The sequence below is a fragment of the Bombus vosnesenskii genome, unplaced genomic scaffold (genome assembly GCF_011952255.1).
Source record: "Bombus vosnesenskii isolate JDL3184/JDL3185 unplaced genomic scaffold, Bvos_JDL3184-5_v1.1 scf7180000013273, whole genome shotgun sequence".
Lineage (NCBI taxonomy): Eukaryota > Metazoa > Arthropoda > Insecta > Hymenoptera > Apidae > Bombus > Bombus vosnesenskii.
The window spans coordinates 1,753,720-1,771,197 of NW_022882931.1; the positions used below are offsets into that span (position 1 = coordinate 1,753,720).

The 17,478-nt window shown below is 38.3% G+C and overlaps 1 protein-coding gene across 1 annotated transcript in view; it reads left to right on the plus strand.

Moving 5' to 3' along the window:
• Positions 1–13,875: 13,875 nt before the first annotated feature.
• LOC117231631 (5-hydroxytryptamine receptor-like) overlaps positions 13,876–17,478 on the plus strand; it is a 44,464-nt gene continuing 40,861 nt past the window's right edge. Inside the window, exon 1 of the mRNA XM_033490235.1 lies at positions 13,876–14,311. Coding sequence (XP_033346126.1) covers positions 14,194–14,311 — 118 coding nt within the window. The 5' untranslated portion in view covers positions 13,876–14,193. The remainder of the gene's footprint in view (positions 14,312–17,478) is intronic.

Consider the following 17,478-nt stretch of genomic DNA (forward strand, 5'->3'; position numbering starts at 1 on the left):
TGTCTTTTTTTTTTCGTTAAAGCCAGCCACGATGCACGAAGTTGCTACGAAGAGAAGAAGCAAACTTCTTTTTCGCCCGGTTTCATTAAACAGGATCCAGGCCATTTCCTCTGGCCGTAGTCGTTCCAGTGGTCGAGATATAGCCGCTTGCTCTCTTGATTAAGGGGCTGGAACAAGTATTAAAAATTCCACGGTTCAGGGTTACGCGTAGGCCGGAGAAGAGGCGCGAGAACAGCGACGAACGAAACTGCGCGGTGTCATTCGAAAGAGAGAAAACGCTCCGTACCGAGCTGTATTTCACGTAGGAAAATTGCCGGCCAACTGGTCTTCAACCTCAGAAACTTACGAGACTTGCTTGCTGCTTCCTAAAGAAAGTTTCGCGCCGTATATAAATCACGCGCCCTTTTAATTATTATGATGAAAGTTGTTAGATTCATCCGGTGTTCATGCACGTGAAATTAGATCGCTTTTTAAAGTCTCTGGATTTGAGATACGTTATCAGAAAACAGACGTCGGATAAATCACGAGCCATCTCTTCTGGAAGTTTCAGTGGTTTATGTAAAAACCGGCAGAAACTCCGACTAACTTCTGCGAACTGGGTTTGTCTCCTTCGCGAAAGCGGGTGTCACTTGCAAGGGATCAGTTGTTGGAAAAACAGTGTGTATCTGGCAGATAACGTACGCCGTGTCATAGTCTGGGTACTAATTTATTTTATAGTTCAGTTGGTTAATTTTTTACAGATCTCTCGCTGGAAAATTTTTTCGAACCTCTTTCTACAAAGTATGCGAAAACAGGGAATGATATTGGGAAAAGAAAAGAACAGAACATCAGAAAGATCAGAACAACAGATCAAGTCAGATCGTCAGATCTACACGTTACGTGTTCGATTTCCTAAAGGGGAAATTTTATAAAATTTATCTCGTGGATCTCTTTCTTGAATCTTCTTATATGAATCGTATTAAAATAGCCTGAAATATAAAAGAATATGGAATTCTTGAATTAAACTTGCGTATCTGGTGTATTCAATTAAAAGATCAGTTGTATAATTCTTCAAGGAAAAACTTTTAGAAATTTTGTCCTGAGCTTCTCTGTATAAAATATGCAAAAATGTGGAATGAGATTGGAAAAATAGAAAATACGTAGAACCCGTGGCTTTCATTTACGTATCGGCGTTTCCAGTTAATGGATCTACCCGAGAGTTTTTTAATTCCGCGAAGAAAAACTTTTCTAGTGAAGTATAGCCAAGTATGCAGAAACGTGAAACGAATTGAAGGTACAAAGGAATATAGAATTCGTGAATAGCACTTATGTATCTGGCGTGTCGAATTAAGGAATAGTTCCCTTTCTATAGCGAGCCATTGAAGAAACTTTGATCATTTAAATGCAGATCGACTTGTGCATCTTTGTTTGTACAGTCACAATTCAAGCGCCGTCGCAGAAAATACGAACATATCCATTTATTCACGCTTACAGCAATACGAACATGCCGGCTTTACGAAGTTAACCCTCGAGAGTAACAGCAAGAAGGGCTAATGTCGTTCGTTTGACAAAGAAGGCGATAGCCGTGTGATCCTCCGTGTAATCCAGCATCATTTCATTATCTGTGATTATTCAGTCTCCCTTTCTTCTCCCTTCAACTCGCTATTCATTCTCTTCCATGGTGAAATTCGAATTGAAAGAGAGAAGTAGTACTTACACCCAGTTACAGATTAGTTTTCATTTATCTCGAATCTTCTGAGTTTACGTAACAATGCCAGGCGAGACTCCGTTACTTTCACTTTGTGCTTTGTGATCTGTCGGATTACAGTTTCGCCTCCATTTCATACCAACTTTTCGCCTATTTTCGCCAGTAGGCTACAGCCGCAAATCTTTCAAACGCTCGATTCATCCACGTATCCATAGTACAGGAAATTCGATCATTTGCTGCAATCACCAAAAATATTCGTTTTCAGAAAATTATTCAAATCAGCATTCGTATATTTATATTTATAATTGCATGGGATTTATAAGAAATAATCAGTTGATTGCTTTGTTCTTTTGCCTAGTTATTTTCTCATTTGCGTAGAATATTCATAACATTGGAAATATTCAATCGCTTGTTCTACATTTCATCAGCAAAAATTCTCATTACCCCAATAGAAAGAAATAACCGATCGATCCTCTTATTATTTTCGCATCTTTCCATCTCTACGCGCTATTTCCAACGCGTAAACCTCAATCATTCGTTCTAAACAATTAAAACATTCCTGTTTTCAATCAATTTGGTGATCCCAAAACCAATAAGAATAACGCGATACAATGGAGTCAAGAATTTCAAATCCATAGTTGTAAAATTGAAGGAAAACTCTGGCTAGGATCATATCGCGATCGAGTCGAAGGTTTGTCTTTCATTTGCAAATTCCACAAGCTCTGTATGCCATATTACTGCGCTGTATAAAGGCAATTTTCGTTGCGCTTGGGAAGCTGCATCCACGGTGTACTTAGGCTGCTCTATTACTGGCGTTAACGCCCTTATTGCATCGACGTGATAGTGGCGGCTAATGGTAGCGTGTGTCGTTTAATTTATGCGCATAATCTTGATGGTTAAGTAAACAGAAACCCCGAGACTTCCGTTCGGTGTTCGTTCTCTTTCCGTACGTCAAGTATCCCGGAGCAGAGGAAGGGAGTGGAAGAGACGTCACTGGCGGTTGAATTTATTGTAGATGTATATCTGACGCGAAGATACACTGCATTAGCGTTAATTAATAATCGATTCGCCAAGAACGGTGCAAACCTTGAACTCATTTAAATTTCACCACCCTCAACTTCGCAAGAAGCGCGCGAATTATCGGGAGTTGGGACACATCTCGATAATTAAACCGGCTAGACTTGGAAGACTTTTAAATTTTACAGGCTATATCGATCAAGCTCGTAACTACTTTAATTCTAAAATGTAATTGCTCGATAAGTAAAAAAAATATTACGAATATCATGTTTTTTTAATTTAGCTTAGAAATTGCAATTTTTCTTAGCATTTCTTCGCGATAAATAAAGTATCGAAGTAAGTAAAATCTACATACTGGTATAGTAAAACAGATGTAAATTACTTTCTTCTCTTCTTCTCTCTATCTTCTTTCACTTGCATCTGCATCAATTTCAATCAGATTTTATAAAATATTTGTTATTATGAATATCGAATATCGTTCGACGTTGCCTCCTGTTATAAACCAAAATACCTCTGCAAAATCTGGAAACGATCGTGACTAAGGACCCATATATAACGTTATATTAACATAATCAAAGAGAGAGGACGTAACGGGGGGTCTCCATAGGCGATAGCCGAACATAGTGAAAAGGAATTTATGGTAAAGATATTCTATCATAATGGTGATGCCTGAGGTGCAATTTCCTCCTGCATATCGGAGACATTACTCGCGGATATAATTTCGCCGGTTTTCCCTTCCCCGGTATCTTCTTTCTTATCTTTACCAAAGTCACTTCCATTCCCCAAAGAAACACCCACTCACCCGCATACATATACATACGCCCATAGAGAAACGTGGATTCTACTTTCTGGCCAATATGCAACGTCTGCGATTTACTATTTTGTATACGAATAAATTTCTCAACTCAGTGTGCATTATTATAATCGCATTAATACGATTTTACAGGTCTGATGGAGGAGTAAATTGAATCGAAGAATAAATTGCGTTCTCATATTGGACGAGGGAAATGCAGAGGTTTCTTGACAATTCGGTGAAATATTCGGTGATAAACATGGAGCGAAATAAGAGTGCAGATACGCTCGTAAAATATTGGACGAAGTATTTAACAGGCAGGCTGGTCAGACTTCATTCTTCCAACACTGATTTATCGAAGTAGTCGAAATGATCGTTTCCAAATTTTTTGCTTTCAAAATTGATGCTGTCGTGTGGAAATTTTTCACAAATTAATGTTGTTTTTTTATTTATTATCTTCTACGCATTGGATTATTCGGAAAATTCATAGCGAGATTTAGAAACAATTTCATTTGTTTTCAGTTTTATTATCGGCAATAACATTAAAATATTGATATTATTTTTCGACTAATTAAAGCAGAACTAGAATCTCATCGATACCGAAAGCGATGAATCTTCTCCCCTCTCCCTCCCCTCGTTTGGAATTCGTCCAAGTCGGAAAGGATCGCTCAAAATTTGCTCGCATTGTACGTGCCTCGTTTTTACATTCCGCGTACCGTGGATGATTTATCTGCAGGTATGTTGTAGCTACGTTTCCTTAATCGCCATAAAAAAAATTCATGGCAGATAACGAAACAAATCGAGCTGCTGTGATTTATCGTGCCTTAATCCACCGATACCACGATACTCGACGATTTTTTACCAGTTAACCGCGTGATCGATTCTGGAAATTCGCTTCATACCCAGCTTTCCGATTGCGATGCGACTCGTTCAAAATTCGAAACTCTTCGATGGTATAGACACTTTCAAATTATTGTATTGTTAATTGGTCAAACAAATTTTCAGCCATAACTCTATAATTTGATCGCGTTATTATAAAATACAAATTAATTCATCGAAAAAGGTTCAGCATAAATGTTCCCGTAGCTGTCAAACAAAATGAGATTCCTGCGGATTATCATAACCGTCTTTATATTTGCTTTTCGAACGAAACATGTGTTTCTTCATACATTCAAAATTTGTTTAAATATCTCTTATTATAATATTGCAATACTGAAAATATTAATACATTGTTTATCTTGATAATTCTACCTTTGATTGCCGTAAAATCTCGTCGATTTATCAGCTGTTTGAAAGACTTTCATCTTTCAATCTAAAAAATTGTTTTACTTTTTTAATTACTAAGATTCTCCTGCCTAGTCATAAAGGGATATTAAAATGAGAAAAACAACAAAAGGATATTTATTATATCTTTCCCTGTGATCTTCCGGTATAAGTGGAATAAATAAAATTGGCGAAGAAATAGTGGTTGCTTCTGGAAAACGGTGAAATTTCATGCGATGTCATGACGCGTCCGGGAAATAGAGAAAATGAGAGAACAACATAGGAAATACACACAGCAGGGGGCTGCGAGGCGATAAATCGCCTTTCCCCTTGTACTTCCTTTGCCGAATACGGAAGAAGCTGTGTTCTCGCCACTCAGCGTGGAGGATTACTGAATCTCCAGGTCGATCGATTTTTCTTTTCTCGGGGGTTCAAATCGCCTCGATTCCTCCCCAATCTTCCACCTTGTAGAAGTTGCAAGCCTCTAGATATTAAACCTCGGAACCTCGGTGTACCAGGTTTTCCAATTTTTTGGAAATTCTTGAGTCATCGTAACAATTGTCGCCTACGCTGTTACACACACACATACACACACACACGCACATACTACTTACTACTTCCAACTCAAGAACATTCCAAATTCCTCTCGCGAACTCCTTTCACGAAAATCCATAAAACTCGCCTAAAATGTGAAACTAGAGAGAGAGAGAGGGAGAGAGAGAGAGAGAGAAAGACACACACAGAGAGAGAGAGAGAGAGAGATTCTCGTCGTTAAGTCACGCTCGATCAACCATGATTTATCGGGAGAAGAAAAGACAGCACGGGGTGCGAAGGATGACGACGGTGTTGTCGTTATTAAATTTTAAGCCGGGACAAGACTCGCGGTCCTTTCAAAGTGAATATTAATGTCTCACCAGGTGGTAAGTCCCTGACGAGATTCTGATAACAGTGATACGAGGAATAAGCAAACTATCTCAATATAACAAAATCTCGTTTATCCGCGCCTCGTTTATATGAACAAGTTAATTTCAAGCCTCTATTATGCAAACTACGATCGGATGGAATTTCGCAATACAAACGGTGTATTTTTATAACGAGGATATTAATACACCAAATCATCTGTTGTTATCCAAAATAAATTCTATATGCTAAAGAAGGAACAAATTGATAAACCGTACGAGTCTTTTTTTAATACTGGAATATTTTAATGAAATACCTTTTTGGTACCTGTTTGAGGATAAGTTAATAACAATTCTGAATTCGTTTGATGTACACGCTATAGTGTTGTAGAAGGTAATAATAGACAACAATTTATGCGCATAACAAAAGCTTGTGTTTCATATAACCACTTTACTCCATGTCTGATCACATACGTTCCGTATCTACTTACCCGTATTCTACTGTTCTCTTGTTTCACCGCAAATCTAAGAAAATTATCGTTTATATAGAGACATTACCATCTGCGTGTTCTGACTGTGAAAGCAACTTTGACACCTGGAGAATGAAATTCACACTTCGCAGTACGATTGAGATGTACAATCTTCCGACTTAATGCAAGCGTTATTCTGGTGAAAAGCGATGCGTTTATAGGACATCTTTACGAGCGCCGTTATCAAACTTCGTGAGACTAAAACTCCAGATGTTTAATCGACAGCGGTACAGTAAAACTCCATTTGTTGGGTCGAAATTTTAGTTGATATTTGACTGACTGAACTTTCGCCGAGCGAATCCACTTGTCAAGTCGTCAGCTCTAATCACGTGGACGAAAAATATTAAGTAGAGGAGAAAATGGGTGAATTACAATTGTATAAATTGTTTGTCTTCCAACAAGTTGCAACAAATTTCTAGGCAAGTTCTACTGTGTCCTAATCTAAATATCCAAGAGAGCTAAGATGAGAGTTGGTCGCGAGTATTGGCTGATCTTCGTGTTCCCTATTCTCTCTATCGCGGTTCCTATACGTATATGTTGTATGTGTATCTCTCGTTCTCCTGATACCGAACTTCCTTGCTTAACTAAGTTCTTGGTGAATGCGCTTAACAACCACGAGCCTTGTCCTGCTACTGGCTAGCGCCATACCGACCGTCTGCCGTATGATTTAACGACAAACTTTGAGGTCTTACTTGTAAACGCGGTCAAATTAGCTGGGTACGTATTGCAGCCGGTTATTTAGACTTACGCCGACAGTTTTAAAGTTTCCATGGTGTTACAGTAGGACAACATAAGGGTTGGCAAGGTGACTTTACTTAAGGAACTATTTTATGGAAGGCAAGGAAGGGATTCACGAGTGTTCGTTCTGTTTGTTCGCGAGATTATACTCGCTAATGGTCCTTGGTATTCGTTATACAAGACGTTTTAAGAATCCGGATGATCAAGAGATATAACCGGTACAAATATCAGGATTATTTCTGTTGTAAAGTTCCACTGCAAAGGCGAGCGAATCTTATCGTACGAAAAGCACACAAAAAAACGCCTGGGAAAATCCATTTCTATGATGACGCAGTATCTTTTCATTTCAAGAAAGCTTGCGTCCGTTCGCAATAATAGGGTTTGAGAGTGTTGCCTGGTAGATTCTTGCGTATCCTCAACGTAGGAGGAACGATTCTCTTCTCCTTTTAATTACCTTCTTGCGCAATTTCATTAGGAACATTCAGATATATACCGGACCACGACAGTGTTTGAATACTTACCATAGATAATTTTTATGTATACAGTATGTATAATGGAATTTCATTTGCGAGTAATGAGACACAATTATGAGACAGAAACTAATGAGATACACTAATGAGACGCAATTTAATTAACGTATACAGAAATTACGAGACATTTATTGCAAACATATATTCAACAAAACTTACGTGTACACAATTATGAATTGTATTAAATAATATTACAGCATTGCATAACATAAATAGGTATCTTAAACCCATTAGAAATATTAAATACGAATATTAAAGTTTATCAATATAATTGATAATTAACTGTTTAAACACTTTCGTGATTTCTATGAAATGTACACTTGTATCAAATATTTTGTAGCTTCTGTATGTATTTTTAAATTCGTTCCCACCTGTACTAATATGCTCATGACAGTCGAATCTCATAACAATGCTAATGAAATTTCAAAACGTTTCGTATAACACGCGTATGATATATTCATAAAAGATGTATACAAACGAGCCTGTGTAGTCGTCGAATGACACAGTGAAACTTGGGAATGGAATCGCGATTCGTCTCTTCTTCGTTTAATTTCACATCTCGTGAGAATTATTACACGATTTAAGGATCCAACGGGTGCGTACACCTTTATTGCGTTCGTACGGGAATGAAAAATTACGCGTTTCCTGCTACACGAAATGAAAACCCGCCCCCAATACGAGTGCCGCGTTTCATTCGCTAAAAACACAGCGGCAACTGGCTGATTCATATTTTATTCATGGGACGCGCAACCGGTACAGTTCCCTTCCGATTTCTCGCGAGCCGCTCTCTTGTTTCGTTCCCGGGGGTCTTTCCCGTGGAAAGGGATGGCAATATTGCGGCCAGTTGTAATGTTTCGCGACAATGACGTTACCCTAGTGCTGCACCGGTGTTTTAGAGGGCCGGATTTTCCACTATTTCATAAGTCAAATCGAATGGCGCCCGGTGAAAATTGGGAAAATGGGTTCGATGGTTTTAATGGCTTCAATGGATTTGGAAAAAAACATTTCCTGTGTTACATATGGAGAAAGGCTCTGACCATTAAAAAATGTATTAACTTTTCAAATGAGTATATATCGTAAAAGTAAAGAATCGTTTCTAGTGTCATTTTCGTTTTTTATACGAAGTTATTGTGCCTACGTTTTCTTTTTTTAAATTATTATCTTAAATGCGTAAGTTTTAAAATATATAGAAATTAACAAGCGAATTGGTCATTTGAAACAACAGTCGCTATTTTTTTTCGTGGAATCTATAAATATAAATCGAAAAATATAAATTCCGTTTATAGATATGAAATGTAATAATCATTGTACCACAATTTCGGATACACGTTGCAGTATTTCGTTATGATGATTATGAGAAACAAAATTATTACGATTTGATGTGCCCGCAGTTTTGTAATTAAAGTACATCCTATGGAAAGTGGGATAGCTTCTGGTACACCTGGTCCATAGATTCGATCAGAAAATTAATTTTCTAATATAGTAGAATTGTATTATACACGCGGAATTTTAATGTGAAATAATATTCTGTGAACGTAACAGGATTCAACCTGTCAAATACTCTTATTTGACGTGTTGTGTCAAAGCGGCCAGTTACTAGAGTTACTCGAGATTATCGCGGACTCACGCGCTGGAATTAAACCGGGAAAATTTCGCAAAATCCAGATTAAGGCGTTACGTGGGACCGCGATTTTCTAGTTTCTCATTTAATTAAAACTTGCGCCTCGGCGGTGAGGATGCAGCGGGGTGGAGAATTTGTTATTCCGGCTGTTCAAGAGAGTGGAAAATAAAGTTTCATCGTTTATGACCGGTTCCTTCGGATAACGAACATACCCAAGCTCGCGGCTATTAACGCGATTACTTTCACTGACCCGATACATTGACCAAGAGTTCTTACATTAATCTGTATTAGCCTACAATCGTGCATCCGACGTTTTGCTTAATTAGAAGCAGTTTGGACGAAGAAGAAGAAGAACGTTTAGCGTGATATACGGACTGAAGTTTCGCCATGCTGCTTGCAGAACAATTAAAGGATCATTTTCTCTATCATTTTGTGTTTTTATTTCCATTACTAATATCTCTATATTTCTTTTTAATATTGGGTTAATGCACATGAAGTTTCTTTTATTGAAATAAAAATGTAGCCGCATGTAGTTTCTTTAACAGTTCTATCCTATTTAATGAAAATAATTCCATAATAAACATGACCAGACTGTTAGTATCTGTACAAATACATTTTCCTTTAAATATTTTTCTATATATTTTATGAACATACGAGGTTTCGTTTCTTCAAATAAATATTTAACCACATACGTATAGTCTCTCTAGTTGAACTTTGAACAAAATAATTTTTATGATTAGACTGTTGATAATCGTGCAAATTTATATTGTGAGGGACATAATTAAAAAGATAAGACTCGAGAAGATATCTAGTATATATTATTACGAGCACTACATTTTAGAACGTTTTATATAATTTTTATCTTCATCCCCATTAACGTGTAACAAATTCATGCTTCAAGACCGATGGTTTAACTCGAACCATTTCTTTAGAAAGTGACATTTTAATGTATAGAAACCACTATCCGGTTACGTGTACGTTTCTATCACACCCTGAACACTTGGGTGGCGTCTAGCCAGGCACACCATGACATGGAATTGATTTACAGACAAGCCCGTTAGTTTGAACCGTAGCGTTCTCCGGTCGAGCCCGACGGCTCGGTTAACTCGGTATTTCCAAATTAACTTAACTTCTGCAGCCTTAATTACGTTTCTTGGCCTGGCCAACTTTGTTAGCGTGTCGCTGCCCATATTGTTTAGCTGTGCCGCCGCTGGCTTCCATTAGCCTCATGTAACTAACTTCCCTCCTCTTCTGAGGACTTTCCGCTTACAGAAGCTTACGAGATCCGCGGATTACTGGCTCAGCTCTTAGCCGGCTTTCGAAGGCCACTCGAAGCCGCTTAGAAACATCCTCATCCTCCCCTAAATCCTGAACGATTTCTAATTCGACCGAACTTCCCTCAATAGAGTGGACAATTTAAAGATTGCCACAGCTAAACGGAGAGAAAGAAGAAAGAAAGAACGTTGAAAAATGCATAGAATGCGCGTAACATGCAAATTTATACGATATATCGAAAATACATAGTACTCGTTGTAATATTTAAAGCGAGGGAACGAATCTCCATTTAGATTACATTTCTCTAGTTTGTAGAAGTATGAATTTCCAACGGATCCGCTGTCTAGTAACGATCTTTTGATTGTAATTGTCGGAATCATACACAATTCTCGGCTACGTTTATGTAGCAATAAAATGAATTTTATCGTGAACATTGATGAAAGTTTACAACTTTGAGATAACAGTTGGAAAGTAAAGTGATCGAAGTTCGGGATAAGGTTAATTTTATTTGTGAAATTTCGTACTCTTATAAATCCTCGAAATAATTTCTATCATTTAAATGAAATTTGCTGTTGCAAAATCGCCGCAGATTATATAGTACATGTTTTTCATTTTAATTCTTCTCCAAAGATTAATCGTTCAATCATCGATCCTTGTCAGGAAGTAATTCATCTTCGTTTCAAGATTCTCCGACGTTTTAATCATGAAACATAACACGTCTGTTATAATTTGAACTTTGACGAAATTGGTAGAAGTGTAGTTCGGAGTAATATGGTTACAATATCGATTAATCGACGTTTCAATGGTAATTCCACGCGAGCAGTTGATTAATCCCCCATCTGACAATTTTACGATCATTACGCGATAACGAAAAAAATGATCGTTCACGCGACGACGACGTTCATTTCCGTTAGTGGATTCGGCTCGTTACAGACAGAGGCAGCTCTCAAGCCGATAGCTCGCGGGATAAACTAATTAATACTTGGCTCCTAGAGTTGAGCTGCTACTTTATTCGATTAACGACATTGTCGAAACAATGGTGCAATTAATGCTCCGCCCGATGGAACAACGGCACGTTATACGACGTTCGATTCGTCTAGGAAACAAGGGGAACCTTTGTTTCATCACGTACCACGGAAACTTCACTCTATACACGTGAGACACGTAGAAACGAAAAACATATTGAGCAAGATGCGTTTCCGCGGAAATATAATTTGTTGAGGGGATACTGAACGCGTTATGGAACGATATATAGAGAAGGAGAGATCTTTACTTTGAAAAAACTGGTACAAATGATCCCTGCCAGGTTTGTTGAAACGCTGCTGGTCGTTAAAGGGGAGCCGTGGTCATTAATGGCGCAGGACGAAGTCAGGAAAGTTAGAGGAAACTTCTCGACGCTGCTCCCCGTAAAATTGATGCGGGGAAATGGACGCCAACCATTTGATGAATTTCTTCGGAACGAATTTTAATTGAAATTACTTTTTCGCAGCGTTCATTACGCGCTGCGGATCGCGATAGTATTAGTTACGAATAGCGCGCGCGCGTTAAAAAATTATTTCTGCAGCAGAATTTCGACATCGCTCGCACAATTTATGGTATATGGCTGTTTCGTTGCGTTATTTTAATCGGAACGTCACTGATTATTACGGGCGCTGGCGTGGTGGTTAATTCGCCTCTTTGGTACGGATGAAAATGAGAGAAAAGGAAAAAGTGGAAGGAAGGATGAACAAAGGCGAAGAAAGGCAAAATAAGGGAGGTGCGAGGGTAGAGAAGGAAGAGTGGGAGGCATGATGAAGAAAAAGGAGGAGAGAACAAAGAAAGGAGGGAAGAGGATTGCAGATTTTTTGGCAATCGTAGCACGCAGGCGAATTAATAACGGAAGAAGGAAAGGAAGGGAGGAAAAGAAAGGGAATCTGTAAAGAAAGAAAGGAAAATTGTGAGGAGAATGGGAAGAAAAGGAAGATAAAAATGTAAAAAGGATAGAGAATGTAAGAAAGGAAAACCGGATAGAGAAATATCAATAATCGAGACATACCAGCGAGAAAAATGAAGGAAATAAAAAAGAGAAAATCGGGAGAATTGAGACCGGTGAGAAAGAAGGAAAAGTGTAAGAAAGAGGGAAAATAGATGAATTTGCATCGGTAAAAAAACGAACAGCAAAACGCGTCAACGCGTATTAAAGTAAAATGGAAATAACGAAGGGAAATAGCGAAGCGACGTTTCTCGCGCGGCGAATCGCCATAAAATTTATTTAATAACCCGCGAAAGTGGCTGTTTTATCTGGCGCATCTTTACGAGTACTTCTCTTCGTTCTCCTTCACCTTTTCTTACACCCCTTTTTAACTTTTTAATGGTCTCGAAGGAGTGGAAATTTCTTGACCTGAAACGATCCTCTTCCTCTCGTTTTGTACTCGCCTGGTGTCTCTCCAGTATCATCGATGTCACTTTGACCGGCGGTTAATTCGCAACGAAACTCGCGATGGAATTTTTCTGCGTGCAGTCCGACTACCAAATGGACGATGGATATCTGATGAAGTATTTAAAAGTGTCATCGCGCGGACACGGATCTATGAAACGGTAATTCACGGACCTGTCAATTTGATTCCGCGCAACAATTGAATCTAGACAGCGAGCCAGAATCGTTTCACTAGCTCCAGAGTTAATGAAACGTGTCTATCGAAAAATTAAATATAGCGCACGTGACCTCGGCAAGCAATTTTATGATGCTCGTTCATCGTGGACACACACCTCTTTGCCTCTCGTTCTTTTTTCTCTTTTTTTATTTTTCACTCCTCTATACTCTCTCCCTTTACCTCGTTTCTCTTTTGCCCATATTTATAACCGAACACGGTCTGCACCGGCAGTCAGCGTTTCAATTCCAATAATTGTCGATCGATTACTCCAATTTCGTTACTTCTGCGTACCACCGTGAAGGTGATACTACTCGTTCATTTCTTTCGATCGTTTTTCCCAAAGAGACTTCGTCTGAATAACGTGACTAATTCGATAAAAAAATAGATCCGCGTATGTATATTCAGTGAGCGGAAAGAAATTTGTAGTAGCGTAATTCTGAGCGATTGTGAAAGATTCGTGTGAAGCGACAGCGAACCGAGTGAATTTAGAATAACGTGCAGCTTAATACACGAGAAATTATAGGGCTTATGAGAAAGAAGTACGAGACTTTTCTAGAATATTCTGCTTTTTTATTACAAATGCCAACGCTTATGTAAAAAATTCACTGACATGAAATTCTCTGCATTTCCAATATTTAAATTGTATTAGTTAGAAGCGAAAGAAAGGTACAGCTTCCATATTCATAGGTGTAAAATTTTATTACTGCAGATACTAATTGATGGTTTTGTAGCACGTTTGAAAAAGCGATTTGATTTTGATCGATTCTCAGCTGGCTTACACAATTTATTCCAGTAAACCATAGTAAAACCTCTTCAATCTTCTTCTATCTGTTTTTCAAATTGATACACCAATTCTACCAATTAAAATTCATTTATTTCTCTGTTGCAGAGCTCACCTCCGACTCGAAGGAAAAGACTTTAAGTCGTTGGGCAAAATTGTGACCGTTGTCCGCGAAAAATGGATAACGGCGAAAATTCTGCGCGGCGAATGAGAATATTAGCCGACGACATTCGTATTACAATTTCAACAAACAGACACTAACTTGGCGAACTCGAAGAAGTCGACTAGCCAAGATCGCCTTGAATAGAAGATTCATATCTCGCGGATCTCCTCGTACCGGTGGACCATGGTACGCTATTTAAGGAGATGATAGCCGACATACATTGAAGAGCCTGCTGGAACTGAGAGGATTATATCTCGTACGTCATGGAGGAACACGTAAACCAGACTGCGAATTCGTCCACCGACGGGTTGGCGTTCACCGATGCCTCGATCATTCTCACGACTATGGTCCTTGGTCTCCTGATATCCGTCACCATTATTGGTAAGTTCTGCTTCTACTCTTGGATTCGACGCTTCGACCAAGAAATTTGATAAGTTGTTAAAAATGATCGGGGAAAGTTTTATTTGTTTCGTGGCCTCATTTATTGGCGAACTTCCAACTGGAAAAGTAAAAGCTGTTGAACGCAGGACGAGTCTCGAAGTAGGTGTGTGTGTGTGTGTGTGTGCAGGGTGACACATTAAAAAGTATCGAGCATAGACGGGGCAACTTATTGACGATCTGATGGTCCAGTTCGCTCGGGTGTTCGATATTAATCTATCGCTGCGAATATTTTGGAAAGTACGTTCGGTAGAAGGAAATGGTTTTTGGAGTTGCTGGAGATTGAGAGAAACTTCGTAAGTGTTATATATAGAAACGAGTATACGTGTAAATAGGGAAAGTTTTTATACCGAATTCAATTCAATTTACGCTGCTCACCAAAAACGTAGCAACATTTTATATACGAAATCGCATCAAGGTGTTGCAATTTTTTTGTCGAACAGTGTATTAGTGGTATTATTACTCCACTTATTTTGTTTAGTTTGTAATTATTACCAGAAGATTGGAAACTATTGTATATTTATAGTATTTCAAAGTAGGTACAACGGCTACAAAATTATACCGATTATTGACTCACCCTATATTTACGGCATTTACGTGTTAATTGGGTCTAAGCGTAGTAAATCTGATATCAGTTGGTAGTACCTTTGTAGTATCTCAATTGATACTATGGAAATGTCAAATGCATTAACTCCATTGACTGCCATGTGAATTTTATATATTTCTGGCATCCGCAACAGATTTAAACGTACTATATCACACAGTTGAAATTTTGCAGGATATATTGTATTTTACGTAATTCTGTCTGACAATGCTATCCAAGTCACTCATACTGTTAAACCTCTTTCAATCCATGAAATTTATCGTATTTTAATCATTCTAAAAAAAATGTATTATCGTCGGTTATGTTGACAGTCAGCGTGTTAATTGTTTTTGAATTCTCTTTCACCAGACAGAGAACTGGCAAAATTAACCTTTCGATTAATTTAAATTGCCAAAGCAGGGGCGTTCGAGTGCGTTTGATTATCGGATGCAAATCGACGAAACGGGACATCAATTTTACAAAAACGGCTCAACATATACACGAGTGAGTGGAAACTTCGAATCTGGTTGTCGGTGTCTAATCAATTAATCGTTCTCCTTCCGCTTACTGTACAAGCAGCCTGCACGTGCAAGCTCTGTCTCTCTGTTGGTCGATGTAATGGTGTCTGTTGTTAACGTGTAGTTTCGCGGACGGCGTGAACGGTGCACCACACAAGTACAATGGGAGATTAATCTAAAGCTGACACGTTTCCGCGCCGCGTAATGTATTATCGGGAATGACGAGGGTAACCGTGTGACGCATCCACGCACGCATCTACGCGGATAGAATCGGTCGGAAGACTTGGAAAGTAGCGCACGGAGAGGAAATATCCGTTTCGACGGCGACGAAATGAGCTAGGAGAGCTATCAGGCGCCTCAGAGTTAATGGTTCGATTAGAATTTCATGAGACCTTCGTTCGGCATAGCGAACGCGTGTTTAATGTCTCTGAAAAAAGTGCCAATAAGAATCTATTATTCCTCTCCATAGACCTGTGCATACGATGGTCTCTAACATATTTGCAGAAACATTAATTCCATTTTTAAATGGATACTTGAGTTATATGTACAGTATGTACAAGCTTACGAAAGTATTCAAACACTCGTAGATATATTTTACGAAATGTATTGTACGTGTTAAAGAGATGTTGGAGTTTCATTAGCTGCTGTGGAATTAGATTGGTTAAGCGGTTATATTGGAAAAGTTAGAAACGTGCCTGAAAATGTACGACATGGAAGTTAGGAAATATTTAGTGGAAGAATATATTAAAAATATTTAATATTAATCAATATATTCAGTGGGATCATATTTAATAATTATTATGTATTAAATTATTATATATTAAAGTACCTTAAAACAAACCTTTAAAAAGGGGCAATAAATATCTTGTCATTTCCTCACCGTGGTACTAAAATCATGGCACAAGTAAGGTCAGGGATATTCTATGTGTCAAGATGAAACAACAATCGAGAATAGCAAAATCGCCCCGGGGGCATCAATTTCCAGTTCCTTAAGATCATCTTATGATAAAATTTTAGCGTCCAATGGATTAATCAATATCGAGTCAACGATTGCCATTAAGAGATAACCTTTATCCCATCCGCCGTTATAAATTCAAGATGATCGTCCTTATAGAAAAATAAACGATATGATCTTAAATAATTTAGAGAGTCGAAGAAACTAAGTTATAACGATTATATAGGGAGATAACGATTATATAGGGATTTAGATATCTGACCCTTCTTTTGCGACACAGGAACAGTTCGCTTCATAAACTGGAGATGCGATGCAGATTACTTAATTTCTGGCTGCTTCGAAGACGAATAGAATTTGCAAAATTTAAGACAGCCTCTCCTTGGGATGTGCCATTTCTGAGAATGGCTAACGGGATTCGGGCCATCTTGGAAGGATTGTTAATTACGTTTTTTGCTGACATCGGTAATTTTCTGATAGCATTTCTGCTCTTGATCGAGAAAAGAAGAAAATAGAACGAGGTGTCGAAGGGAATAAGAATTAAAAGGGAATTGTATTGCGCCGAAATGGCATTATCAAAATTGGCCAAATATTGAGAAAAACTGAACCACTGGGCAATTCAGTGGTCAAATTGATCGAGTTGTTTTAAAATTCACTTTCATTCTGTCTCTCTGCTTCGCCCATCTTTAATGCGATTCGAAACAACCTTTTTCCAATCTGTGAGTCAGTCTTGCACCTTCGAATTCGAACGTCGGGGTCAATACTATGGAAATTTAATTATTGGCTGGACATTGCGAACACTTACGGATTTACGCAGTTTCCAGTTCATCGTGTAAATCGAGCAGCTGTGTGAAAAAAACTCTTTACGAACGTATTACGAATATTGTACAAAGCGTTTTAAATTTTCATTAATTTTAATTAGTTAATTTTCATAAGTGAGATACTACTGCTGAATTGCAAATAAGGAACGTCCGCTTTTGGCGTAGACTTTTTTACATAAAAGCTACAGGATATCTAGTTCGTTGGATAATTGCCAATTTCGTACAGTAACGATCGC